The 25,446-nt window shown below is 58.4% G+C and overlaps 1 protein-coding gene across 2 annotated transcripts in view; it reads right to left on the minus strand.

The window, feature by feature from the left end:
• Window positions 1-25,446, minus strand: part of KIF21B (kinesin family member 21B) — a 40,432-nt gene continuing 14,986 nt past the window's right edge. Inside the window, exons 3-36 of one of the 2 annotated variants that reach the window (XR_008463018.1) lie at window positions 24,985-25,167; window positions 22,042-22,191; window positions 21,712-21,846; window positions 21,187-21,354; window positions 20,571-20,686; window positions 19,820-20,015; window positions 19,292-19,481; window positions 19,115-19,178; window positions 18,442-18,663; window positions 18,103-18,184; window positions 17,515-17,635; window positions 17,031-17,222; window positions 16,244-16,443; window positions 15,986-16,093; window positions 15,518-15,586; window positions 14,922-15,151; window positions 14,432-14,579; window positions 14,149-14,343; window positions 13,337-13,438; window positions 12,211-12,376; window positions 11,898-11,958; window positions 11,529-11,586; window positions 10,862-11,067; window positions 10,263-10,337; window positions 10,002-10,115; window positions 9,314-9,352; window positions 7,461-7,597; window positions 6,957-7,137; window positions 6,014-6,178; window positions 5,414-5,531; window positions 4,566-4,736; window positions 3,944-4,143; window positions 3,275-3,516; window positions 1-2,719 (exon numbers count right to left, since the gene is read on the minus strand). Coding sequence is in view for 1 of the 2 variants with exons in the window: in XM_054176276.1 (XP_054032251.1) it covers window positions 2,665-2,719; window positions 3,944-4,143; window positions 4,566-4,736; window positions 5,414-5,531; window positions 6,014-6,178; window positions 6,957-7,137; window positions 7,461-7,597; window positions 9,314-9,352; window positions 10,002-10,115; window positions 10,263-10,337; window positions 10,862-11,067; window positions 11,529-11,586; window positions 11,898-11,958; window positions 12,211-12,376; window positions 13,337-13,438; window positions 14,149-14,343; window positions 14,432-14,579; window positions 14,922-15,151; window positions 15,518-15,586; window positions 15,986-16,093; window positions 16,244-16,443; window positions 17,031-17,222; window positions 17,515-17,635; window positions 18,103-18,184; window positions 18,442-18,663; window positions 19,115-19,178; window positions 19,292-19,481; window positions 19,820-20,015; window positions 20,571-20,686; window positions 21,187-21,354; window positions 21,712-21,846; window positions 22,042-22,191; window positions 24,985-25,167 (4,617 nt within the window). In the remaining variant the exon portion in view is untranslated. The remainder of the gene's footprint in view (window positions 2,720-3,274; window positions 3,517-3,943; window positions 4,144-4,565; window positions 4,737-5,413; window positions 5,532-6,013; window positions 6,179-6,956; window positions 7,138-7,460; window positions 7,598-9,313; window positions 9,353-10,001; window positions 10,116-10,262; window positions 10,338-10,861; window positions 11,068-11,528; window positions 11,587-11,897; window positions 11,959-12,210; window positions 12,377-13,336; window positions 13,439-14,148; window positions 14,344-14,431; window positions 14,580-14,921; window positions 15,152-15,517; window positions 15,587-15,985; window positions 16,094-16,243; window positions 16,444-17,030; window positions 17,223-17,514; window positions 17,636-18,102; window positions 18,185-18,441; window positions 18,664-19,114; window positions 19,179-19,291; window positions 19,482-19,819; window positions 20,016-20,570; window positions 20,687-21,186; window positions 21,355-21,711; window positions 21,847-22,041; window positions 22,192-24,984; window positions 25,168-25,446) is intronic. The other variant, XM_054176276.1, reaches the window with a different exon arrangement.

A 25,446-nucleotide genomic window follows, 5' to 3' on the forward strand; every position in this document is an offset into this window, starting at 1 on the left:
TGAGCCCTGGTGGAGTGCCCCAGCACAGTGCAAAGGGATGAAACAGCTTCTCCTACTTTCTGCAGCAGGCAGCCCATCTTCACTGTCATCCCAAGCTCCACACCCACCTTGGGTATCCAAGCCTATGGCCCCACTCTGAGCCCTGAAGGACTAGAGTCCAAGGGGCCACCCTGGCTCCACCACCAGCATGTTGGGAGCTTGTGCTTTGGTCTTTGAGGGAACCTGGCCTCGCAGAATGGCAGCATGGCTCAGAGCTGTGCCCTTGCTCAGACTCCAGTGTGCCAAAGGAGTGGGGAAGGAGCCTGTGCCAGCTTCCCAGCCCCAGCAGAGAGGGTCATCTGGGGGCTCCCGGGTCACCCTGGTTTATGTTCAGTGTCTGGGACAGGGTCTAGATTCAGCTATGTTTTAGGGGTGAAAAATCAAGCATCAGAGATGAGAATCAGCTTCTCTCACAGGCCACTTCCCATCCTGGACAGAGACTTGCGCAGCACCAGCTCCCTGCTGCACCAGGCCCAGCCAGCACTGCATGGACATTTCCTGCACAAGAGCTTCATTGCACCTACAGAGTATCTGTGAGAGCAGAGTCTGAGCTGAGCCTTTCAGAGGTCCCTTTCCATCCTACAAAGGGACAAGAGGGATCACTACCAGGCTGCAAATCAACCTAATAACTACAGCAAGAAGGGCAAGCCTCAGCCTGAGGTTCCAGCAGCAGGAGCCAGCTCTCAGTGTAGTGCCTCAGCTGGGGGGGTCCCACTGCAGAGCTGAGAGCTGGAGAGCAGAAAGCTGGTCCTGCTGTGCTGCCCAGGAGGAGGCAGGGGGGGGGGACACGAGGGGTGGCTCAGACATGCAGCAAGATGGGGGTGAGGCCACATGTCCCCAGGATGAATTCAAGTGGCAAAATGATAATAATAACAATAATTAAGAGCAGAAAAAACTGACCCCACAAACTCCCCACAAAACCTAATGATAACAGCACCCAGCTTGTACCATGAGGTAGCTAAACCACATCAACATGCAAGAAATGCTCTCCTGCATGGGAAGTACCAACCCACACAGACACTAGGACACACACACACACAGAGCTATGGGACTACAGTCACCCCTCACACCAAGGACTCACACCTCTGGACACTTGCTGCTGTGCCCCAGCACTCAGCTCCCTCCATCTGCAGGCTGCAGAAGCCTTGAAGACCCCTCAAGGTGCTGCTGGATGTAGCAGTGAGGTGGATGCTCAGCATCATCCAGGACTGGTCACTCAGGCCTGGGCAATGAAGCAGCCTACTGCAGCCTACCACTTGCAGCCTACACTCAGGAAGGAACTGGCAGCAGAAGGCAGGGCAGGGCTGACCCTGAGCCTCTCCAGAGCAGGTGCCTTCACTGACTTCAGCAGGGAACAGCAAAGAGGGTGCAGGTCAGGCACTGGCAGGTCTTGGTGCAGACACTGATGCCCATGGTGCACCTCCCCCTTCTTCCACCCTCCCACCCCTCTGGTCAAAGATTCAATCAGCTGAAGAATGGGGAGGGAAACAGGACACAGGCTTGGGGGGGTAACACCTCCTGCAGCCCCCCACATCTGTGCATTCCTCTGGTGGCTGTGGTGCCCCATAAGTCAGGGCACTTGTGTGGGACCAGGGTGTGCCAGCCCTTCCTCAAGCTGCTCCCAGCACAGCAGACTCCAGCCTGGGCCATCCTCCAGCTGTTCTTTGCCTTGCTGAGTCCTCTCTGGCTCCTGGATCCATGGGGGATCAAACCTGAGCTAGGCCCCTCCCAGGGCTAGGGCTATGAGTAGAGCCTGGGGAAGGATTTACAGCTTCCAGCACCCAGTGATGGCAAAACAAGATGGGCACAGGAGTGGGTATGACAAGTCCAGCCCTGGCTGCAGGGCCCTGAGCCCTCTGTTCTTGCTTTGTTAACTGCTGCAGGAACCCACCTGTTGTAATATAGATGAAAACAACCCTTCTCCTACACCCAACAGAGAGCCTCTGCTGGGGGCACGTGTGCCAAGGGCAGCCCTGCCCCTCCCCAGGGCAGAGCAGGGTGGGCAAATGGGGGAGAGCCCAGGAGCTGTGGGTCAGCTGAGTTTGTAGCTGGGGCTTGGAGAAGGTTGAAGGGAGCTGCAGAAGGTTATCTGCAAGCTGGAGATCTTCCCAGGTTTGCTGTGCCTCCAGCTGCATCTCCAAAGAAGGAGCTCCTCTATGCTGTGGTCCTGTCCAGCAGACACCAATTGTCCTCCTGGCTGTGGAGTGGACAAAGATCCTTGCAAGAGCCAACCCCAGAGGGACAGAAGCAGCACATCACGGTGTAGGCCACAGGAGCTCAAAGTCTCAAGAGGGAACTAAGTGTCTCTGAGAAGCAGCCAAGGAGCTCTGACGCCCAAAGTCCTGGCAGGTGTTAAGCAGAGTGGGTGAGAAGAGAGACAAAACATTTCTTGGTCACTGGAAAACCATCAAGAAACCTCAGCAGGAGGGAAGGTGGAGCTGACAGTGCCCATGGAGCTCTGTCCTCACTGTTGGAAGCATTGGCTGGGACATTGTCCACTTCTTGGGTCAGGCACAAAGAAATCCCTGTCCCTGGGCCGAGCTGTGCGTCACCAGGTCTTGACAGTGAGGGAGAGGTACCCCAACCTTCACTGTCCTCCCATGGCTTCCAGTCTGTTTGCAGGTCCTAGTTTGACCCCACAGGCAACCTCCTCCCGCTCCAGAGCTTCACTGTCAGGTCGCTGAGGAACAAAGGTGAGAGGGGCAGCGTGACCTAGGGGTGCCCACAGCAGCCCCCCAGACACACTGCAGGGAGGCATTGCCAGGAGGAACACGCTGCCCACCCCCAGCCCACGGCAGCATGCAGCCCACCAGACTTCCAGGCCCTTTTGCATTGGCAGGAGATGGCCCAGTCTGGTCTGGGGGGCAGGCAGGGGCCCAGTGGGGCTCAGCCTCCAGCTCACTCCACTGGCAGCATCTGGGGACACAGGGAAGCCCTGATAACAGCCTGCACCCCCTGGATAAGCTCTAACTAGGTCAAAGCAGTGACACCACAGGGAGCTGCTGTGCTTGGTGTCCCTGGGGCATGGGCTGCTTCAGGGGTGGCTGCTGACTCCCACCCCACCATCCATGCAAAGGTGCAAGCAGGCCACAGCTGCCACAGAGCTGCCCCAGTAGATGTGGGCACTCAGGAAGGAAAAAGATGAAGACAAGGAGGGGTGCAGCTGGGACAAGGGCCAGGTTACTTCTAGCAGAGACTTATCAAAAGTGGGGAAAAACGCAAAATAGTTTCATACCGTGAAGCAGCAGCTCAGACCAGAGAGAAAGAAAGAGAGAGGAGAAAAAGCAAGCAACAGAGAGAAGGACAGAGGGAGAAAGAGATGGAGAGAAATAAAGGGAAAGGCAGAAGAGTGCATGAGCAAGAGGCAGAAAGGAGGGTCAAGGCAGGCTAGTAGCACGGCCCTTGATGGCAAGGACGCGTCGTGGAAGGCAAGGGGTGAGCCCAGGCACGTAACTCCACAACTTTACCCGGCAGTCACTGTGGCACAGGTGGGTGGTGGGGAGGAGGAAAGGCAGAGAGACAGAGAAAAAGGAAGGGAGAAAAAGGACATGGTCGAAAAGAGGACATCAGAGTCTTGCTGCCAAAGAGCTCCCCGAGAGCAGCAGAGGATGCCCAGCCCCAGGGAAGAGGAGTCCCTGCGTGGAGGACAACCCAGGGCACTCTCAGAGCACGGGCAGGGAACAGCTCTTGGCACTGCAGTGGGAAGGCTGTGCCGTGGGGCAGGCTAAGGTGGGTAAAATGAGATGGGGGAGCTGAGGGACGAGGAAGCTGTGAGACTCCCTCCTGCCTTCCCGCCGTGCTCCCTGTCTGCTCAGCACAAACCCACCCAGTCCCAGGGATGAGAGTGCACCCCAGGGGTCTCCCACCTCCCGGGGGCTCTGGGGGCAGAAAGCCTGGGGCTCACCTGGAGGCAGTGAAGATGTGCTTTGAGTTGGTGCAGATGGCATTGATGGGGCTGTCATGCCCTTTGATCTCCCCAACCGGGGTGAAGGTGTCCACATTCCAGACTTTGATCATTCCTCCTCGGCAAGCACTCAGCACCATGGGGCGGCCAGGGATGAAGGCCAGGGCACAGACCCAGTCTTTGTGGGCATTGGGGATTTGCTGTAGGTGTGGGCACAGAGACCCCATGACTAACCTCATCTGCAGCCTCACACAGCCAGCCTAGGATCTCAGATTAACCCAGGGGTGATCTAAACTGTGGGGCTAGCACTGCAAAGTTCAGTAGCCAAGGGGATGGATTCAGAAGTCAGGGCTTGGTTTGTTCCTTGGGCAGGAGGCAACAATCCTGCCTTCAGAAACAACACCCAGCACTGCAACTGGTGCTTCAGCTCTGCCAGGGAGAGCTGGCAGTCCTGAGTGCCCCACAGCACAGACTGCTGGGGGCACAGAGCCACCCATGTGGCCTGCCAGATTCCCAGGAACAGGACTGCCCTCCCTGAGCAGTTCAGTGCAAGACACTGGTGCCAGGTGCCACTGTGCCCCCTGATACCCTGAGGACCTGTGATGTATGCTCCCCTCCAGACCTGGATGAGTTCCTGCTGCTCCAGATCCCACTTCTTTATGCCGTTGTCCCTGGAGCCACTGAAGAGGACATCTCCCTGGATGGCCAGGCACTCAATGCCATCATAGTGGGGGGGCTCGAAGTTGTGAGTGGGGCCAATGTTGCCCACCATGCCCTCAGCAATCTCAAATACCTGGGGGAAAACCAGGGGGTGAAAGAGTACAGATAGCAGTGTAAACAGGGCTGAGCCTCTCCTGGAGAGCTCAGCCATCAACCTGTGTTTTCTAGGCTCAGAGTGATGCTGGAAAGGGGAGTGGGCATTGGTCAGAGGAGGCTATTTTGGGGCTGAGGTCTCTTCCAGAGGTCCTGCCACCATCAGGGGAGGTCTGCCACCAGAGAAAGCTCCCATTCCACTGCATTTCACTGCATGAACCAAGTTAAGAGCTTGCAGCTCGCAGAAGAGTGGAATTCTGTCTCATGATCTCACCATCCCTCTTTGCTCCCCTGGTGCCAGCTCCAGCTCAGCCTGCTAAAAAATGGCAAAAACCTAACAGGAGAGGACAAGCTCCTGCTGTACTGCAGCTGTGAACAAGTAGGCACAATCCATCTGTATCAGGGAGGAGACTGAGCAGAGCAGGGTGAGCTGCTAACCTGGGGCAGCCATAACATGCAGGTACCACTCACAGGGCCCAAGAGCTGATGTAAATCTATCCCCAAAGGTGCATGTCTAAGCACAGGGCAAGACCTGGCAAAACCCTCACAGGCAGAGGTGAGGCTTAGATTTCAGAGTGAGAGAAGAGAGGTTAGGAGATGCCCACAGTGGGGCTTCCCCATGGGGCACAGTGCTCGGCTCTGCAGGAGGAAGCATACCTTGACATAGTGATCCTTGGAGCCTGTGACCACCAGGTCGTGGCTGCTGGCTGTCTGGTTCACTGTCAGACACATCACAGGCCCGATGTGGCCACTCAGCTTCCCCACAGCCTGCAGCCTGAGTGCAATACTCTGGGTCAGCCTGCCAGCCCCTTCTCAGCTCCTCCAAGGGGCTTTCCCAGGCCCTGGATGCCCCTAGCAGAGCTTCTTCCCTTTGGGGGATGGTGAGCAGGGCCCTCCCTCGTCCTGGCAACACCAGCGGTGGAAGGCAGCCTTGGGGCATGCCAGCATCCAGCTACAGAGCCTAGGCTGCAGCAGTGGTTCAGCAGCCTGGTGTCCACCCAGCAGGGAGGTGGGCCAGGGTGAGACCAGAGTACTGCTGGTCAGCCCACAGGTCTGCTCCTAGCAGCTCACAAACCCCCACCCCAAGCAGCTCCACTGCTGCTCATCACAACTTGGGTCCCATAAGAAAGGGTCCTGAAAGTCCTTATTGCAAACAACTTCCCCTGCTAAAAAGGCTTTCACTTGCCCCGGGGGGGTCCTGCCAGCCCCCCTGAGCGCCCTCAGCACACCTGAACAGTGCTGCCCAGCCCAGCTCACCTGCTCAGCTCCCAGACGCGGACGGCATTGCCGCTGGCGGCGTAGAGCGTGGTGCCGGAGGGGTTGAGAGCGATTTGGTTGATGTGGTGCTCGCCCTGCGCGCTGGCCACGGAGCGGCTGCCGGCCCCGGCGCACGCATCCCCGGACATCACCTGCCCTGAGGAGCTGAGGGACAGAGAGGGCAAGGGGTCAGAGCCACCACAGCCCTGCTGAGGAACTGTGCTGCCGGCTCCAGGCTGGCACAGGAGGGTCCCACAGCAGGCAAAGGCCCCAGAGGTGTCACAATGGTGTCAACAGCCTAGGCCAGTGCCCTGCTCGCAGAGGGTGCCAAGAATGTCGAGGGCACGCATGGCAGAGTGCCCTGCTCTGGTTCCCATTCCAGGGCTGCTCTTCTCCCACTCCACTTTGCTTCCTGCAGGAGGAGCAGGCTCATGCTGGCAGTCAGCACAGGGAAGCAGAGGTCATTGGCCTCTGTTCCATAGAAGTACCTTCAGGGCAAGGTAGATGAGCAGAGGTTGGATGGAGAAGGGAGTTCTATGATGGAGCAAGCTCATCACCCTGGCCTGACATCTTCTAATATCTGAGCCCTGCTCCAGACTGGCAGCTACACCCTGTCCCATGCTCCTCTCTTGGCTCCTCACAAAGATCTGAGCTTGTGATTTACTTATCCACAGTGCTGTCAGGGGCAGCACCTCCTGCATGGAGCTGCTGGCTCTCCTGGCCTCTTTGCACTGCAAACCTCTTCAAAGTTCTTTACCCTGAGCCTTCACTGCAGGAAGTCCCCACGAGTCCCTCACCCCAAGCTCCCTCTCAACCTCCCTGTTGCCAAAGGATGCAGCACGGTAAACTGGTGCCCCAGTAGGCCCTGGGGGACAGGCTTCTGCCAGGGCAGAGATGCCCAGAGTGCCCAGGGTCCCCCCAGCTGCTCCTGCCTGCCACGTACGTGAGGGTGCGGATGCAGCGTGCCGAGTCGCGGATGTCCCACACCTTGATGTAGGAGGTGGAGACGGTGAACACCAGCCCTGTGTGGCTGCAGTACTTGATGGAGACCACATTGTTTGGGTGACCCTTCAGGGAAGCAATTTCTTGGCCTGTCACCAGGTTCCACATCTTGCAGCTCCGGTCTGCAGGAGGAAGCACATGCCCAGGAGTGCAAGGTGAGGAGGGTGTCACCTCTAAGGGCATGGTGGATTGAGGGCAACAGCCCTTGTGAGCATTCAGAGGATCAGAGGATGTTAGGGGTTGGAAGGGACCTCCAGAGATCATCGAGTCCAACCCCTCTCCACCCACAAAGCCAGAGAAAAGCAGCCAGCCAGCTCCAGCACCAAGGCAGTGCAGGGCAAGACTCAATGCCGAGGGCAGGAAAGAGGCCCAGGGGGAACCATCCTCATGGTGCCTGGCACTTCAGGTGCCACCAACCCCCACATTCTGCCTGTCCATCACACACCTTTGGAGCCAGTGAAGAGCAGCTCATCAGTGGCATCCAGACAGAGCACAGGCTTGGTGTGTCCCTCTGCCACGGAGACACACTGCAGCGGGGCCGTCCGGGCGTTCTTGGTGCCACCCACAGGGTTAATGATGCCCCTTGCATGGGAGAGAAAGAACAGCCATGGTGGAGTGTGCATGGAAAGGCACAGCCCCAGGGGCAGGGCAGAGCAAGAGCTGCCTCATCCCCAACGTCTTCCACCAGCTGGCAGTGCAATGTGTCCCTCTGTCTGCACCTGGCATGTCTGACCAAGGGTCACAGTGGAAAGCCTGAGCAGCTCCCCAGGAGCATCCCTTGCCCAGTGCCTCTGCCCCAGCAAGACTGAGAAAGGGAAGGCTGCCCAGGGGCCTCTGCTGTCCTGCTGAACCTCTCATGCCTGGCCAGCAGAGACCCAAGAAACTAGCAGCCACAGCTCGTTGGTCCTCAGCTCAGTTGGGGGCAAACTGCACCTCCTCCATCCTGAAGCTCTGCTGGGATAAATGTTTCAGGGTACCAATATCTAGCACCTCAGCTCCTTGCAGGCTGTGGGCATGTGGCTGGTGACATTTGGAGACAGGGTCTCACTCCTCTATGTAAGGCCCCCACAAGGGTGACAAGAGACAGAAGCAGCACCCCTGGCTCTGGAAGTCCTGCACCAACCACTGCCTCTGGGCAGGGGAGGACCTGTCCCTGCCAAACCTTCCTCTAAGGACACCTGTTGCTGTCCTTCTGGACACAGCATCCTGTCCCCTCTAACAGTGCTCAGGGTGCAGAGGACCAGCAGCCCTACCCTTCCTGACCCCAGTGTGCATGGCCACCAACAGCTCTGCCACCTGGCATCCCCCAAAGCAGAGCCTCCCTGAGGCCACAGGGCCCTGGGCTGTGAAACTGCAGCACAGGGCTGGAGAAGGGCAGGCCAGGAGCCAGGTAAAGTTGGCATCAGTCATGAGGGCAAACAGATTAATTTGGGGTTGGGAATCACATGCATGTGATCTTTCTCTCTCAGTTGGCACCTGCACTTACAACTGCCCCAGCATTTGTACCAGTCTCAGGTGACACTGAAGCTAAATGGCAATGCTGGCTGCCCAGGGCCAGATGTTGATGGACTTTGCATTGCTGACTGACTGCCAACAGCCCAAGGTGACACAGCAGAGTCCTCTGGTGCCACGTCCCAAGTTGCCTGGGCACCTGCGGCAGCTCAAGATGTGGGCAACACGTGAGGACAGACTGATGTTCCTCAAGGATGGAGGAAAGGTGATCCTCATGCTGGGAAACCTACACAGGCAGGAGGTGCAGTGGGACAAGCCCAAAGTTAAGCATTGCACCACTATCTGACTTGGTTTCTTTGGCAGAGATCGACCTACCCACAGCCAAGCACCAGGGGAGCACAGGCAGGTGTGGGGAGCACCTGGAGGTATCTGCCTGGAAGATGCTTGCAAGGAAGCCACGCTGGGAGTGCCCAGGGCTTCACCAACATCACACTGGCCTGCTGGAGAGCTGGGGAATGGGATGGGGCAGGGTGGTTTCATGCTAGCAAGAATCCACCAGAGATGAGGGGAACATGCTGCCACCTCAAACCAGCCAGGGCCCAGAGGTGAGCCCAGGGCCATGTTCCCAGGGGCCAGGCAGAGCAGAAAGGGTTTGAACTCACACCAGAGGGGACAGCGTCAGACACTGGAGGGGGCATGCCAAGAGGGGACAGCACACAAGCTGGGAGAGAGGGAAGAGCAGCAAGGTGCAGGTGGAGCATGCAGGGACTATGGAGAGCAGGCTCGTGAGACAGAGAGGAGGAGGAGGAGAGGAGGAAGGAATAATAAATAGAAAGTTGTCTATACCTCAGCACCTCCGAGACAGAGGAATCGCTGTCATCAGACCTAGGGGCAGAAAATTAGGATTATGGGAGAGAAAACCCAGACTAGAAGAGGCAGCAAAGGAGTCAGAGGTGGAGGACTGTTATTGCATCCAAGCCAGCGTAGGACAGAGAGAAGGAGGAGAGGAGAGAGGGAGAAAGAGAAGCACGTGTGGAGAACCAGGGGAGAGAGCAGAGGAGCAGGAGCAGTGAGGAACAGGAGCAGGTCTCCATCAGGGAACATCAGCGCTGCCAGCAATGCTCCAAGCCGAGGGCAGCTGCCCAGCCTGCCGCAGGGGGTGGCTCCAGCAGTATCTGTGGGTTGGTGCCCGTCTGCCAGCTTCCTGCCAGCCCACATCCCACCTCACCCCATCCTGCTCCACAGCCTTTTCCATCGCTCCAAGTCTGGCACCACCCTGTGTCCAAGCAGGACTCATCCAGAGGCCAGGACTGTGAGCTCCTGCTAGAAGCCAGTTCAGAGGGGTGCACACAGCAGGACAGCCCAAGGGTGCAGCATGACCCTTGCAGAGCTCCCTCAGGGAGAGCTGCAGAGGGTGAAAATGGTGGCAGGAGGCTGTCTGGAACTGCCCCAGGTCGTGTGCTCCTACAGCTCACCGCAGGACCTGCTATGTGCCATTTGCCCTCCCCCACTCCCCCTGCCTCCCAGGACTTACTTGTCCAGGGCAGAGCCCTGGCTCTGGTTGCTGGTGAGGCGAGAGAAGACGTTGCGGTCGTTGCGGGGCCGCGTGGGTGGGGAGGAGGGAGGTGTGAAGCCAACGTCAGGAGGCCTGAGCCAAGGAGGATGAGTGGGACACATGATCTGGGAACTGTTCACCTGGCAGCAGCCTGGCACACCAAGGCCCAGCCAAAGCTGCTCCAGCCAGCATCTCTCCCCACCTGTCTGAGCCACCCAGCCTCTCCCTGCCCAGGCTTACCTGGCAGGCTGCCCACGGTCGTAGGATTTCCTCCTGGTCAGAGGAGAAGTGTCTGAGCCACGAGACTGCCTGGGACTGAGGCAAGGGAAACAGAGTAGTGAGTGCCTGGCCCCACCACCCTGCTGAACAGCTCTGTCCTTCTCCAGCAGAGCAAATGGAGCTGCCCTGCAGTCACAGTCCTGAGATCAAGTCACCCCATGAGTGCAAAGCCATTGGCAACTCAAGAAGCCTTCAAGGCAGAAAACCCGCAGCAGCGGGGTGGAGACCCTTGCATGCCCCTTTATTTTCCCTCCCCTTGGAGTACCCTTCTCTAACTACAGAGGACATAAACACATTCTCCAAGTCCCTCTGCAGAAATCTCCCACTGCCTGCTGTAGACAAGCCTGGATAGAAGCAGGAATTGGCTCACCCTCATTGCTCTTCAGGGCAGAGTTTTGCACTCACTGGCCCATGCCTCCATGAACCCCTCTGTGCCCAGAGTCCCATCCCCCTGAACCCCCAGTGCCCAGAGCCCCATCCCCCTGAACCATCACCTGGAACCCCCAGAGCCCAGAGCCTCATGCCCTGGAGCTCCCAGAACCCCATCCCCCCATGCTCACAAGGTGCTTCCTCGCGTGGGCAGGCTGATGGTCCGTGACACCTTCTCCTTGTAATAGGGATCTCGGACGGAGAAGCTGATTCCATCCTCTTTGATCTCCATGAGGGATGCCAAGGACTTGGTGATGTTCTTGGTAGAGACATCCAGTGTGGGTCCTAGACACTCAGCTGACACTGCCTTCATCTGCCCCGAGAGCTTGGGCTCTCCCTAGAGCAAGGCAAAGGGCTCAGGCACAGGCAGCGGCCAGAGGACTGGGGTGGAAGAGCTCATGGCCTCTGACCACATGAGGTTGAGTTCCCCTGCCCCGTGCTGGCATGGCCACCACACTGCTGGCTCTCCATACTCGAGGCAAAGGTGACAGCCTGTGGATAACAGCAGCTGCTTTCCTTCAGCTTTGCCCACAGTGGATGCAGCCCTGCACAGGACCTCCTTGGTGCCTACTCAAAGCTGGAAGTTGTTGGCTTTCCAAGCCTCTGCTGCTTCAGAGGAACATAGCAGGAGGCCTTGGTTCCCCCTTGCTTAGAGCTGACCCCACCCAGAGAGCAGCCACACTTCCTTAGGCCAAGGCTGGCACTCCAAGGGTCAGAGTAGAGAGCAGAGGCCTAGAGCATTGCACAGTAACACCACCCTGCATCCCTCCCTCCCTTCCCTGTGAAGGGCCAACTAACCTTGAACTTGAAGTCATCCTGGCTGGCTGAGCCCTTCATGGTGAAAGACTGGGAGATGCTGCAAGGAGAAGAGAGCAAAGATGGCTCTTCAGTGCCAGACTCCTTTCAGAGTGCCAATTGCCACCAGCTCCCCAGCCCCCCTTTCTCCCCAGCACTCTTTCTGCAAGTGATGACAGAGTCTTCACTCCCTGCTGTCTAAGAGATATCTCTGCTGCCCTCCCCAAGGGCTGGGAACCACAGGAAAGCTTAGCTGCAGCTTTCTTCATCTACATCCACCTGCCAGATCCCATGGGTGGCACCAGACATCCTGCACTGCTCATGGCCTCCCCAGCCACCACTAGGTCAGGCAGAGCCAGGCTGGGTGCTCACCTCCCATCTGAAGCCAGGCTGAACTCTGAGACCTCCTCATCCGTGCTGGTGTAGCCATTCTCTGCAGGAGGGAGACAGCACATCAGTTGTACAAAGGGGACCCCAGCATTCCAGGCTCCATTTGCACTGCACAGGGGCAAGCCCAGGCAGCTGGCAGGGGGCACCTGCTCCTCATCCTCATTGTGTGGTGGACAGCACATAGCCCCTTCCCACCACCACCCTCACAGCAGCTCTGGACACCCTAGTCCAAACCATGGCACCTCCAGGGTTTTCAGGAGGAGGTACATGGGTGGGCACCTCTCCTGGGTCCCACCTTGCTGGACATTGTGGATCAGGGCCTGCAGCTCAGGGTGGGACTCAGCCTTCTCACGCAGGGCGTCCAGCAGGGCATGGTTCTGCGAGGAGCTGCTGGTGTCTGTCTGCCGCAGCCGCCCCTCCAGCAGGCGGATCTGGGCCTCCTTCTGTGCCACCTGCAGCCCCTGCAGAGGTGTTAGAGGTTTAGGACAATGGTGTCCTGTTGTAGATAGAAGTTTTCCAGAGTATTCCAGAGTACGAGGGGCGCTGGATGGTCCCCAGGGGGGTTGGACGTAAGAGGCTGGAGCCAGGCTCTGCTCAGTGCTGCCCAATGCCAGCACAAGGGGCAATGGTGGAAGCTGAGGCAGAGGAAGTGCCATGGAAACAGGAGGGAAAATGTTTTCACTGTGAGGGTGACAGAACTCTGGAGCAGGCTGCCCAGGGGGCTTGTGGAGACTTCTTGTCTGGATTCAAGACCTGCCTGGATGTGTTCCTGTGTGACCTGCTCTGGGTGATCCTGCTCTGGCAGGGGGTCAGACTGGATGAGCTGTGGAGGTCCCTTCCAGCCCCTGGCATGCTGTGATTCTAGGAATTTTGGCATATTTTTATCCCATCCCATCCTCCTGCAGATATAATCAGCACAACAGCTTGTTCTCTCTCTGCTCTTTGCTCTCCTGTGCTTTGATCTTGCTCGCCTGCACCTTCCCCTCTCCCACTTCACTTTGGGTTTGCTGTGTGGGAGGTAGGGCCCAGAGTGGCAGGGACAGAGAGAGAGATCTTAGCTGCAGTGATGCAGCCTTCAGACTTGGTCCAGGGGAAAGAACTGGGCTGCTGTCAAGTTATCTCTATCTCTTTATTACCTTTGGTATTTAGTCTACTTTTGTAAATGTTATTTTCATTTCACTTCCAAAGTCTGTGCCAGTGTTGTCATTGTCTGTGCCAGTGTTGACATTTACTCCTTTGGGGTAAATCCCAAATTCTGTCTGGTGCAAAACCAGTACAGGAGGAATGGCCATGCTCAGCCTCAGGCAGGCTCCTGGAGTCTCCACAACCCCAGGCACCATGCTCCTTTCCCCACCCTGGCACCATGCTCCTTTCCCCAGCTGTGAAAAACCCTCTAATGCATTTGAGTCTTGATGTGGCACCTTGTCGATGGAGGCCTTCAGGAAGTTGTCCAGCAGGAGCCGGGCTTCAGCCAGGGAGCAGGAGCTGATCACCACCGAGGTGTCCGTGGAGTCCAGCTCCTCCTGAAACAAGAAGGGATGGGTGCTGGATGCCAGCAGGGGATGCAGCTGCTGGAGGTGAGGTGGGCAGAACAGTACTTCCACCACCCTGCCAGTACTGTCCAGTCCCAGTCTGGGTCTCCTCAGCCTGCCCAAGGGGCTGCTGGGGAGATCTGGCCATGGAGATGGCCAACACAACCTGAAGGGGGTTCTGTGTTACTACAAAACTCCCGATGCTAACACTTAAACCTGCAGACACCAGGCTCACCCTCACAGCACACTGTATCAAACAGCCTCTTCTGCCCCACCAAGCTAGCTGACAGCTGGTGACCAGCAGGGACAGCACACAGCCTCCAGCCATCAGAGGGGAGCTGGAGCTGCACAGCATCTCTCTGTGTGCCCAGCACCAAAAATGGACACAAAGTTTGCCAAGTTTCCGCTGGACAAAACCCAGTGCCCAGCACATGAAAATCTCATGACCACCAGGCCCAGAGGATGGGGGCTGCAGCTCCCTGACAATCCCAGAGTGATGGGGCACAGGGCACCAGCAGCCTGTCCATGGACTTGCAAGGACCTGGCTGCACTCCACAAGTAACCCCTAATGAGCAGTGACTGTGTGGGTACAGCCCCACCAAGCCTGTGACACAGCTCAGAAGACTTCAGGACGCCCAACCTGGCTGTGCCCAGGGATGCCCTTGCTTCCCAGGGATGCTGGGCCCAGCCCAGCCACTCACCTTGGTCTCCTCAATCTGCATGATGGTGGCCTGGCAGTCAGAAATGCTGTCATTGATATAGTCAATGTTGGCCCCCAGCACCTCGATCTCCTCATTCAGCTCCTGCAGCCCCTTCTGCTCCATGGGGCTCTCTGCCTGCAGCTTCGCCCTCTTGCCCAGCAGTGCTTCCTGCAGCAGTGCCAGCTCCTCGCGTTTCTGGGGACAAAGGGAAGGGACATTGGCAGTATCAGCACAGCTGCCCCTGCCCTGCACACCGCACCTGGCCCTTGTACCCTGCAGGCACCTTGATGAGCCGCTCCATGTCAGCCTCTAGGTTGACAATGGTCATCCTCTGCATGACGATGTCAAAGATGCGGCGCTCCAGCGACTGCCACTTCAGCCTGGCAGCTTTGTTGAAGGTCTGGCTCGTCCCCTTCTTGGGGAACTTCTTCCTACAGCCAGAGGGGAAAAGAGGCACCTGGGTGACCAGCCACACCAGAAGGATGCCTGGATTCGGGCTTGACCCCAGCAGAAGCTTTTATGCATTGCCCAACTTTTCTGTCACCCCCTAGCACAGACAGGGACAACACATGTGCCCAGCAGGGTTTGTGCCATGGCACTTTGTGTTCATGGCAGACCAACACTGGGCTTACATGACAGTCACACACTGCCAGCACAACCTGTCCCTGGGGCAGTGGTGTAACATGGGCCACATGCCAGCAGAAGCTGCCCTTCAATTGCTGCCACCAGCCCAAGGCTCGGCATGGCAGCCCTGGGATGTGTGACAGCCACACCTGGTGGGTCGAGCTCCACTGGCAGAGGGCGAAGGCTCTCCCAGGAAGTTGTTGATCTTCCTGTTCCACTGGCGCACGATGCTGGACACGGAGCGAGCGCTGGACTCGGGCTCGGAGGAGGTGGTGCTGGCAGAGACCTCAGCACCCGAGTCCAGCATGGCTGCCTTCTGGCCGCTTCTGCCCGCGGCGCGCTCCGACATGGGCTTGGCCAGGCGGCGCAGCGCCGACACCTGCCCGGAGCAGGGGGAAAGAGGCGTCAGACAGGTGTCCCCAAGCTGTCACCTTCACCCTCAGGGCCCCGCAGGACCAAGAGCAGCAGGTCTGGAGACCCAGAGCCCCAGGAGGCCATTTGTAGGTTTCCCTTCTCCCTTGCAGCACTTCCCCTGGGGCTGGGTTCAGCTGCCCTGGGAGATGGCAGTGCCTCTGCAGTCTGCAGCCATCTCCTGCCTGCTTACTGAGCCACAAAAATCCTCCCACCCTGGTTCTGACACCTGGCACTGTCTAGAGGATGGTGGGGAGTGTGTCTCAGAGCCAAGCAATGGGGCCAGGAGCCCCGTGGGTGCTGGGGCCATTATAGAGGCAAAACCCCTCCTCACCTCTTGGGTTTTCCTCCGCAGCACTATTTCCTGCTGTCGCTTCTGAGACTCCAGAGCCCGGATCTGAAACTGCAGGAGAGCAACTGACCTTCGAGAGGCTGCCCAGGCACCCCAGCAATGGGCACAGCCTGGGGGCTGCCTCCACCAAAGCCTGGGGCGTTTACTCTGGCATAAACAGTCTCACTTCCGAGCAAGCAGGTTTCCAGCCCCTGATGGTACATTGCCCCTGAGCATGGCAGGGAGCTCACAGCATCTGCCCCAACCACACAGTAGGGGCTGTGGGAAGCCCATGAGAGCCCTTCAGCCCTGCTCTCCCTGGGCTGCGTGGCCCCTGGCAAGGTCATGAGTGCAGCAGGGCTGCAGGCATCACTAACTGAGCACCTTGGAGTGCTAGAGCGGGACAGATGTCTGCTCCCAGACAGTCCAGATCCCTGCTGCACAGGGATGCCCAGGTCCCGCTGCTCTTACCTCCTGCCGCCGCTGCTCCTTCCTGAGCTGGGCGATCTCCCGGTTCCGCTTGGTCTCTGCCAGCCGCCTGCGCTGCTGCTCCTCCCGCATCTGCTTCATCAGTGCCACCTGGCATGGGACAGTGCCAGCCGTCAGCACAGGCACCTGGCTGGCCCAGGGCACCCACCCGCCTGGCAGGCAGAGGTCCTGCCCTTGCCAGTTCTGAGCAGGGAAGCAGAGCTGCAGTGGGGATGCCTCCTGCCCTGGTCTGTCCTGTACCTTGGCCTTCTTCATCTCAGCCACCTCCGCCTGCAGCTTCCTCAGCTCGCGCTCGTAGCGCGACTGGTTCTTGAGCAGCCGGGCATGCTCCTTCTGGGCTGCCTGAAGCTTCTGCAGGTCCCTGTTCATCTCCTTCAGCCGCTTCTCATAGTCTGCTTTGATCTTGTTGGCTTTCTCCTCAGTGTAGCACTCCATGGTGCCTGAGGAAGCAAGGAGAGGTCTTGCAGTAGCCACACACTGGGCTCCTCCTGCTCCTGCACATCCTGCCCGGGGGCACCAAGCTCTGCTAAATCCCCACCTCACCAGACTCCTGCCTCACCCCATCAAAGGCTGAGGTCTGTCAGGCGACACCCGCTGGAAGCAATGGGTTAAAGCTCACTGTAGGATGGGGACAGTGGGTGACAGTGCAGTCAATGGGCTAAGAGAAACTACAGAGCTAGGCTGATCCTGCTCTGCTGAGCCTATAGATCAGCTACACCATGAGGTCTCTGGGGTCTTCATTTGCCCCTCAGCTCCTGTTTGCCCAAGTGGTTCCCCATCTCATATGGTGTTCAAGGATAGAAGAGGCTTTGCCTTGCCAGCTGTTCCAGATGACTAGTTCTGCTCCCACAGCAAGAAAAGCAAGGTAAGTATCCCAGGGACTTAACCAGGGCAGAGGGATGGCAAAGCTCTACCCAAGCCAGCACTGCACGCAGGGGAAGGATGCTCTGGCTCAGTGAGCTGGGCAGGAGCAGGGGCTGGGGCCTGACGCTGCAGGATGGGACCCCACGGGTGAGGCTGTTCTCACTGAGGTTCTGCAGGACACGGTCCCGCTCCAGCTGTGTGTCCCGGATCTTGTTCTGCAGCAGGATCAACTTCTCCTCGTACTGATGCTTGAGGGTCTGCAGCCGCCGCTGGCTGTTCTCCAGCTCATCAATCAGCTTCTGCTTGATCTCGATCTCGCAAGTCAGATCCGCCAGGTCCGCCTGGAAATTGACGGCTGGGGGCCGATGGAGGACAGTCAGGCTGGGGAGGGATGGGAGAAGCACAGCTCCCATGGCCCCACTGAGCCACAGCACAAAGAGAGGGCACCAGGAACTGATGGGAGCCCACACAGCTGGGGAGCAGCTGCATCCCAGAGAGCAATCCTAGTGCTTTGGCAAGCCCCCAGAGGAGATGTGGCCAAAGTATCCCAGCAGGCTGCCCCCTTCCCAGGACCAGAGCTCAGTGCCATGAGATGCCAGAAAATGCACCCCCATAACCTGGGCTCCATGCGTGGCTCCACACTTTACCCTTCTCCTCTGCATCTGAGTCTGAGTCCACCAGACTCTCTTCACTGCCTGAGTCCTCATCTTCATCATCATGCCCATCCTCTTCCTCACAGCCACTCTCATCCTGTTCCTCATCCTCCTCCTAAGAGAAGAATCCCTAACTTCAGCTTGCAGCGCAGCCTTCTCTCTGCAGCTCTTCCTTCTTCTGAGCCTGAGCTCAGCCTCCAGCAATGGGCTGCAGCCTCCCACATAGGATGCCCAGGGGCTGCAGCACCATTTCTGGACCTCTGGTGTACACTGTTGAGAGGAGCAAGTGTGTGCCCCATCCATCCTTGCACCCATCCCCTCCCAGACAACTAACACTTCCTCACCCAACCCTCCCTCACTTTTGCTTATTGAAAGCAAGCCCAAAGAGATGTGATCTCCTTGCTCCACAGCAGGGCTCGCTGGGGAGCACCCAGCTCCCCCCTGCTCCAGCATAGAGTCCTTGGCTCCATCACCCCCACCAGCCTGCTTACAGGGCCAGACTGGGCTTGGTCCCTCTCCCACGTGGGACAATGGCAGGGCTCTCCACACCCAAACACCTGTGTGAGTACAAAGCCTGCTCACCTCCTCTACCTCGTTCTCATCAGTCTCCTCCCCATTGTCCTGCTGCAGTTTCTGTCGTTTCTTAAATGCTTCTTTCTCAGGGCTGGGGGAGAGCAGAGGGGTGCTGATGAGTCCCAGCATGAAAGAGCCCGAGGATGGGACATGCTCCCCTTGTCTCCTGCTTTTGGACCTTCAGGGAAAAGTCTCTGGGATCACACTGTGGGATGACACAGAGACCAAGTGCAGGGCGGCAGCAGGAGGGGAATGCAGGCCCCTGGGTTCTGTCTCACTGCCCAGGCTATACCGTGGAGAGGGGGAGCAGGGCACCTGACCCCACCCCTGCACAGCATCTGCCTTCACCTTTTCCTCTGCTGCCTCCTCTCCTTCTTTTTGAGGCGCTCCAGATCCTGCTTGGCACGCCGCAGGACGTCAGAGGCCTCGGTGTCCAGCGCTGCAGGGCTGCACAGGCCGGGCAGGGCTGGCGCCGGCGACAGCCCCAGGGCGTAGGGCGGCCGGGCAGAGACCCGCGAGAGGCTGCGGCGCAGAGACTCATTCATGGACTCGCTCTCCAGGAGCTTGGTTCTAGGGAGTGGGGACAGGATGTGGTTAGAGGGGACACCACTGCCCAGAGAGGAGGGGATCCTGCCTGTTTTGGGAATGGTATGAGCCAGGGACAGATTCACCACAAAGCCATCCCCATTCATCGTCAGAAGAGCAGCAGGCTGCAAGGCAGGGTCCCAGGACCACACAAGACACTGGGATGGACCCAGCTTTAGGAGTCCAGTCCTTGGGAGACACCAGGCACTCCCACCACGGTTTCCCCCTCCATCAGTGGCCCCACAAGGGACAAAGATGGCAAAAGTACTGCCTGGCACCAAGGCTGGGACTCCTACAGCCCCAGTGTACGCAGCTGCTGCTCCACCAAGGCTCAGGACTTCCCCAGCAACACTGGAGGCACAGAGATAAAAGCCACACCTAGGCACCCACTGGCATGGGGTCCCAGGTGACTCCCTAGCCCCTGTGCCTGGCTCACCTCAGCTCCTCAATCTCCCGGATGTAGTTCTGGATGAGGGTGCCAATGGCTTCATTGCCATCCCCTGGGGGAGCAGAGGCAGAGGTGGATCAAACCGAGCCGTGGGCTGTGCCACAGCACTGCCCCAGCCACCCTGGCCGGGCTGACCCCCCCCTGCCACGCCCTGCCCAGCCTCACCCGCCTTGGCCAGCATCAGGTTGGCCTCCTGGCTCATGAGGTGTGTGACCCTGCTGTTGATGGCGTCGATGGCCTCCTGCATGGCCTTGAGGCGCATGCGCAGGGCACTGTTCTCCTTCTGCAGCAGAGTGTTCTCGCGGAACAGGTCACTGTACCCCTCCGAGCCGTCCTCTGCCAGCACCCGCTTGCCCTGTGGGCACAGAGGGGCAGCTGGCATCCCTGGGGACAGACCCAGCCACAGCCCTGGCAGAGGCACACCTAAGGGCCAGGAAGGCCTGAGTTCAACAGGCAGAGGGTGAGAGATGCTTCAAGGCTTCTAACTGCCTTAGCATCCTCAAGAGACTTGCCCAGGTGCTGTCTGGGGCAGGGCAGGACCTCACCCTTATCTCTTCTGACCTCTCCTAGCAACAGAGACAGAGGATGGTGGGCAGGAGGGCCCTGTTCTGCTAAACCTGTCCCAGTTCAAACACGAGCAGGGAGGCTCTCTGCTGCCTCCAGCCCACCTCTGCAGGCTGCTCAGGCACGCACCGCCTTGTACTCCATCAGCTCCATCTGCAGGCGGGCAATCTCCGCCCGCAGGGCACTGATCTGCTGGCTTGTCTTGTCCTGGTTCACCACCACCTTGTTCTTGATGTTCCTTGCCCGGTTGGCATACTTGAGTGTGTTCAGGGTCTCCATGAAGTCCCGGTCTGAGGGGCTCACACAGGCAATCATGATGGTTTGGCTGGGGAGGTGAAGGTCACAGTGAAAAGAGAGCTTCCCTCACTCTGCACCAGCTTGGCACCTGGGACCCAGCACAGGCCACCTGCCACCCATCCTAGGCCCTTCTGGGTTTTATAACCAAGGCACAGACTGGGGTCAGTCCCTCCTGGAGCAAGAGCAGCCACAGGTCCTCACAAGCAACACCTCACAGCACTGAGCAGAGCCAGCCACCACCAACCAGCCCACACCTGCCAGCATGGCTGGACTAGAATGGACTCTTTGGAGAGGTATTCCTCGAGCAGGCAGGGACTTAATCCTATGCCAGGCAGCACTACCTGCCAAGTCCCAGGTCTGCAGGGGTTGCAGAGTGCTGACACCAGCTGATTCTGCCAATTGCTGCTGGGACTTAGGAGGAGCCAAGGTCTTTACACCTGCAAAGTCATGCACTGCCTGCCAGCAGGCATTTGAGCCTTGGAATAGCTTCTACACAGCTCCATAGAGCCTTGTCCATACTTGCAGGCAGACAGTCCCTACAGTCCTCCCCCAGGGCCTGGCCCCAGCCTGGGACCCCCCTTACCTGTTGCCCCCAAGGGAATCCTGCAGCAGGCGAGTGAGCTTGGAGTCGCGGTAGGGAACGTGGACAACTTTCTTGCTCTGGTCTCCAAGGGCACTGATGACATTCCCCAGGGCCAGCTACCAACACAAAAGAAAGCACCCCCCAAATTCAGCCCCTGCTGAGAATTCAGTTGTCACACAGCCAGCATGATGGGTCTGGGACTTTAGGGTGCTGTGGCACATGTCTGAGGTGCAAGAGGTGGCATGGGGCTTCCCTTGCCAGTCTCAGCCTTTACCCTCCCTCCCTGCTCTGTGCCGCTCTTCCACAGACACTGAGGAGCAGCATTGAGCCCTGGTGTTTCTTTTAGCAAACCTCAACTTCTTGGGGACTTGTGCCCTGTGCCCAGATGGACCCCTCCCCATAGTCCTGCCCTCAGCAGCAAAGCTGTGCTCTCACTACTTGTATTTTGGATTGTTCATATTCCTGCCCACAGGGCCAGGCAGCACAGGCTCCAGCAGAGACAGCAGCAACCCCAACAGCCCAGAAAAACTTCAAGTAGGACCCAAAGGTGCCCCAGGCTCCCCCAGGCAGGCCCTGCATCCACCCTCCCATTGCACAGCAGTGCCCAGGGTCATACCAGCCCACAGTTGATGGAGATGCCCTCCTTGGCTCTCTCGCCAGTGGCACCTGTTCGCTTCAGCCTCTCTGAGCCAGCCAGGTCTACAAAATGAAACTTGGCTGTGAGCGTCTCGTACTCAGTGGTGGTCTGGGCTCCATCCAGGGGGCTGGGCACCTCCACATTCACCTGCAGCCAGGCACAGAAAGAGACAGTCAGCACCAGGAACCCAGAGTGGGCAGGAGCTCCCTTGGCTGACATAAACATTCACTCTGCATCCCTCAAGGATGGGGGGGAGGATCCCAACAGCAGCTTGCTCTTGGCCATCCCCTGGGACAGATAATCCCTGCCTTGGCTGGGGCTGCTCCAGGGCAGAGCTCAGCTCCCAGCGAATGCTACCAGTGGCTACGACTGGTAAGAAGACAGACAAAACCCTGCCTTTCTTTGCAAGACTTCAGCTGCTCTCCCCTTCCCAAGAGCCCCCAGCACACTGCCTGGGTATCAGAGGCAGGCACAGCAGAGCCAGGAGGCAGGAGCTCATCTCACCAGCTCTGGGCGGGGGCACACTCTCATCTGGCACAGGTGAATGGTGAAGATGGCATGGGAGCGGGAGCTCTGCACGTTCATCTGCGTGCTGGCGGTGGTGCGGGAAAGGGCTCCCTGCTTCAGGCACTGGATCAGCTGCAGGTGCACAGGACAGGGAAGAATGAAACATTCAGCATCCTTCTGGGGAGCCAGGGCAGCATCCTGCTGCAGCCTGGCACGCACAGCAACCCGCCCTTGCTCTCTCCATCCCCAGGGACATCTCCCCCTCGCCTAGCATACAGCTGGTGTGGCAGGCACCCAGCTGCCATCCCTGCTCCACGCCTCACCCACCTCATCCTGCGAGCTGATGAGGCGGGAGGTGACCCCCGTGGTGTAGATGCTGCCACTGGCATCCTCGTGGATTTTGATGTTGGACTTGCGGTGGCGCGCGTCGGGGTCGCGGGCACTGTCAAACAGGTCCAGGATCTCCTCGTTGTAGAGCTGAGCAGGGCAGAAGCAGCTGCAGGGTCAGTAGCAGGAAGCAGGAAGCTGCTAGAGCCCAGCAGGGTGGGACTGACAGGAGCTGTCCCCTGCCATGCTGCAGGCCAGGGTGACAGGCCCAAGTGTGTGCTCCAGCAAGGCCCCCAGGAGGGCTGCTGCACAGGCAAGAGCAGGAGAGGATGCTCAGGAGCATGCCTGCAGGCAGCAGATGAGGCACAGGCAAGCCCTGCCCTGCATGCACAGGGAGCCAGCCAGGCCAAGATGTCCAGAAGGGATGAGGTCTGGGCACACATGTGCCTGGCTGTCTTGTGAAGATCTGAGCTGCAATCTGGGTTGCTTCCAGCTGCCCAGCCCTGTCCTGATCCCGGCCCACACAGGCAGCTGTGCAGGTACCAGGGACTTTCAGAACTCTGTCCCTAGAGCCTGAGCAGACACCTAGGAGCTATGCATCACTTTGGTCCTCCCTGCTTACTCCCAACCTCTCCTATCACAGCTCCCTGAGCTCATCTCTGTTGGCTGGAAAGGGAACAAGGGGGAGCAGGGAGTGATGGACAAGCAGGGAAGACCCTGATGTCTCAGAGCTGACAGAGGATGCCCCCATCCATATCTTGACTCTCTGTCACCCTGGGCCAGAGGGACACCCTTGCCTGCTTGCCCTCCTGTCTCTCAGTGCCATATCTCCCCCTCCTGCCCCCATGCCCCAGCACAGGGAACAGGGTCACCTGAGGACAGCAGGCTGCAGGCCCAGCAGAGGGGCTGAGGCTAAGCCAGCCCTTGCCATCCCAAGTGCAAGCAGGATCCCCAAGGCTTTAAAACCCACTGCCAGCTCCAGCAGTCACAAGACAGGGATCAGCAGGGTCACACACCCTGTATTAGTGCCAGGACAGGGGGCTGGTACCCAGGGTCTGATGCAGCCACGTGCCCATGCTGGCACAGGAGAGCCATTGTTGCCACAAACCCTCCCGGAGCTGGCTGGACAGGGGTGGCTCTTGGTGCAGTGGCACAAGAGCTCCCAGTCTGAAGTTCATGCCCACATGGTGAGCCAGCGGGCAAAGCCCTCCACAGGCTCCGACAGCCTTGGTCAGCAGAGCAGCAGGCAATGTGGGTTTACTCTCCCCACATATAACAGGTCCCTGCAGCTGGCAGATGCCTCCACACCCTGAGGCTGCCAGTGTCCCACTGGGCACAGCTGACCTGGGGAGTGTGACCATGAGTGGTTTTGAAATACTGCAGAGGAAACCTTGTTCCCATCCTCATCTGCTGCCACAGGACAAACATCCCTGAGACTATTCTGAAAGCCAAACCCAGCAGGAGTCAGAGGTGCTGATGAGACAGAACAGCTACAGGAAGTCTCCATGGCAGCTGGTGTGACCCCATGCAGGGTCACTGCTCTGGGACTGCCCCCAGGTGCCCCTGGGCTTGCACTGGACCTCTTAGTCTGCAGAAATGCTTCCTAGGATGGGCTGGGACAGAGGCAGAGCAGGTGTCCCCTCCCCAGTGTTCATCCCTCACGTGTTCCAAACCCTGCTAACAGGTCTCTGCTCCTTGGGGCAGCATTGGCTCATCCCAGCTGAGTGGGGAGCAGAGAAAACTAGAGCTGGGCAGCGGAGGATCTTCTAGAGGATGGATACAGGGGACTGAGAGGGAAAGTAAAGTGTCACATAGTGAGGGGGGACACATCTGGCTGAAGGTCAGTGCCCAGTGCTATAGCCCAGGGAAGGCAGGACCATCTTCCAGCCCCAAAAGGGTTAGGGGACTCTCCAGGGAGAAGAATATCTGACAGGGTTCATCCCCCAGAAGGACTTCAGAACAGGCAGGAAATTGTCCTCCAGTCCCCAGCCCACAGGTCCCCCAGAGTGCAGCCCACAAGGCCAAGGATGTGTGGGAAGAAGCTGGGACAGGCCAAGTGGTAGGGAGAGGAGGATGTGGCTGGACACAACATCTGACTGGCAAGGACTTCTCTGGCAGGCAGGTCAGCCCCCTCCAGGCTAACAGGTACTGCTTAGGGCACTGCTTCCCCTTCTCCCTCGTGTGATGGCCACCAAAACCACCTATTAGCAAGACCAGAGCATGAGGCCTCTCTTTCTGCCCGTCTCCTCCAGGCTGTAGGGACACCAACCAGATGAAGCTTGTTTAGGAGCTCAGCTTTGCTCAGCACTGCCCTGTGGTTTCTCACCAAGGCCTTAAATCAGGGTCCATGTGGAATTTCTCTGCACTTTCACCCCAGGACTACCCCCCAGGGAAATTGCTGCAGACACAAAAGACCCACAGGATAAACTGCTCCGGGAAAGCAGCAGTTAACAGAAGCTTTTGAAACTGAGAGGCCAAAGCAGAGGCGGAGGGGATGCAATGTAGCATTCTCAAGGTCAAAAATCCAGCAAAGGACATGGGAAATAAGGCAGCCCTGACTCACAGCCCCACAGAGCAGCAGATCTGTCTCTCCTTGTTTCCCTGGGAACGCTGCTCCAGAGCCAGGGCAGCAGGTGTGGCTCCCTCCTTGACCTCAACCAGGAACAAGCAAGCCCAGAGCCCCCTCAGTTTGCAGAGGTCAAGGCATAAGCCCCCGCCCCAAGACAGGGGCTCCCTGCAACCAAGAAAGTGCCACCCCAGTTTGTGGCCATCATGAGGTCAACAACATTCAGGTGTTTTGAGTCTCCTCTGCCCTGGCACACACCTCTGGCCACACACAGCTGAGGAGCAGCCAGGACACGCAGGACTCAAGGAGCCCAGGAGATGGGAGCTCAGCAAAGCACAGTGCAGAGCCACAGTGTCACCCTAAAGGCTGTCACTCACCTCCAGGAACTGGGCACTGACTTTGAACTCGGGTGCTGCCAGGCCCTGGCTCTGTGCTGCCCGCTTGCGCTCCTCGATGCCGCTGAAGAGGTGGCCAATGGCCCGCGGGATGATGCCCTGCTCGTCCTCACAGATGTTCATGTCAAAGCCAGTGCCCATGGTGTAGGTCTTCCCTGCACCAGTCTGCAAAGAGCCAGGAAGGGAGAAGCTGGCTGGACCCTTCCAGGCTCAGCTTTGCACACCACACCCCACACCTCCCCCTGCCACCCTAAGCTCCCCAAAATTACTCTGCTGAGCCCCTCTGATCCCCACCACCACCCCAGCTCCCATGCCTCCCTCTCAGCCCTGTCTCCCTCTCACAGTATCACAGTATCACAGTAACTAAGGTTGGAAGAGACCCCAAGGATCATCAAGTCCAACCTGTTCCAACAGACCTCACAACTAGACCATGGCACCAAGTGC

This window comes from Dryobates pubescens, chromosome 35 (assembly GCF_014839835.1).
Source record: "Dryobates pubescens isolate bDryPub1 chromosome 35, bDryPub1.pri, whole genome shotgun sequence".
Lineage (NCBI taxonomy): Eukaryota > Metazoa > Chordata > Aves > Piciformes > Picidae > Dryobates > Dryobates pubescens.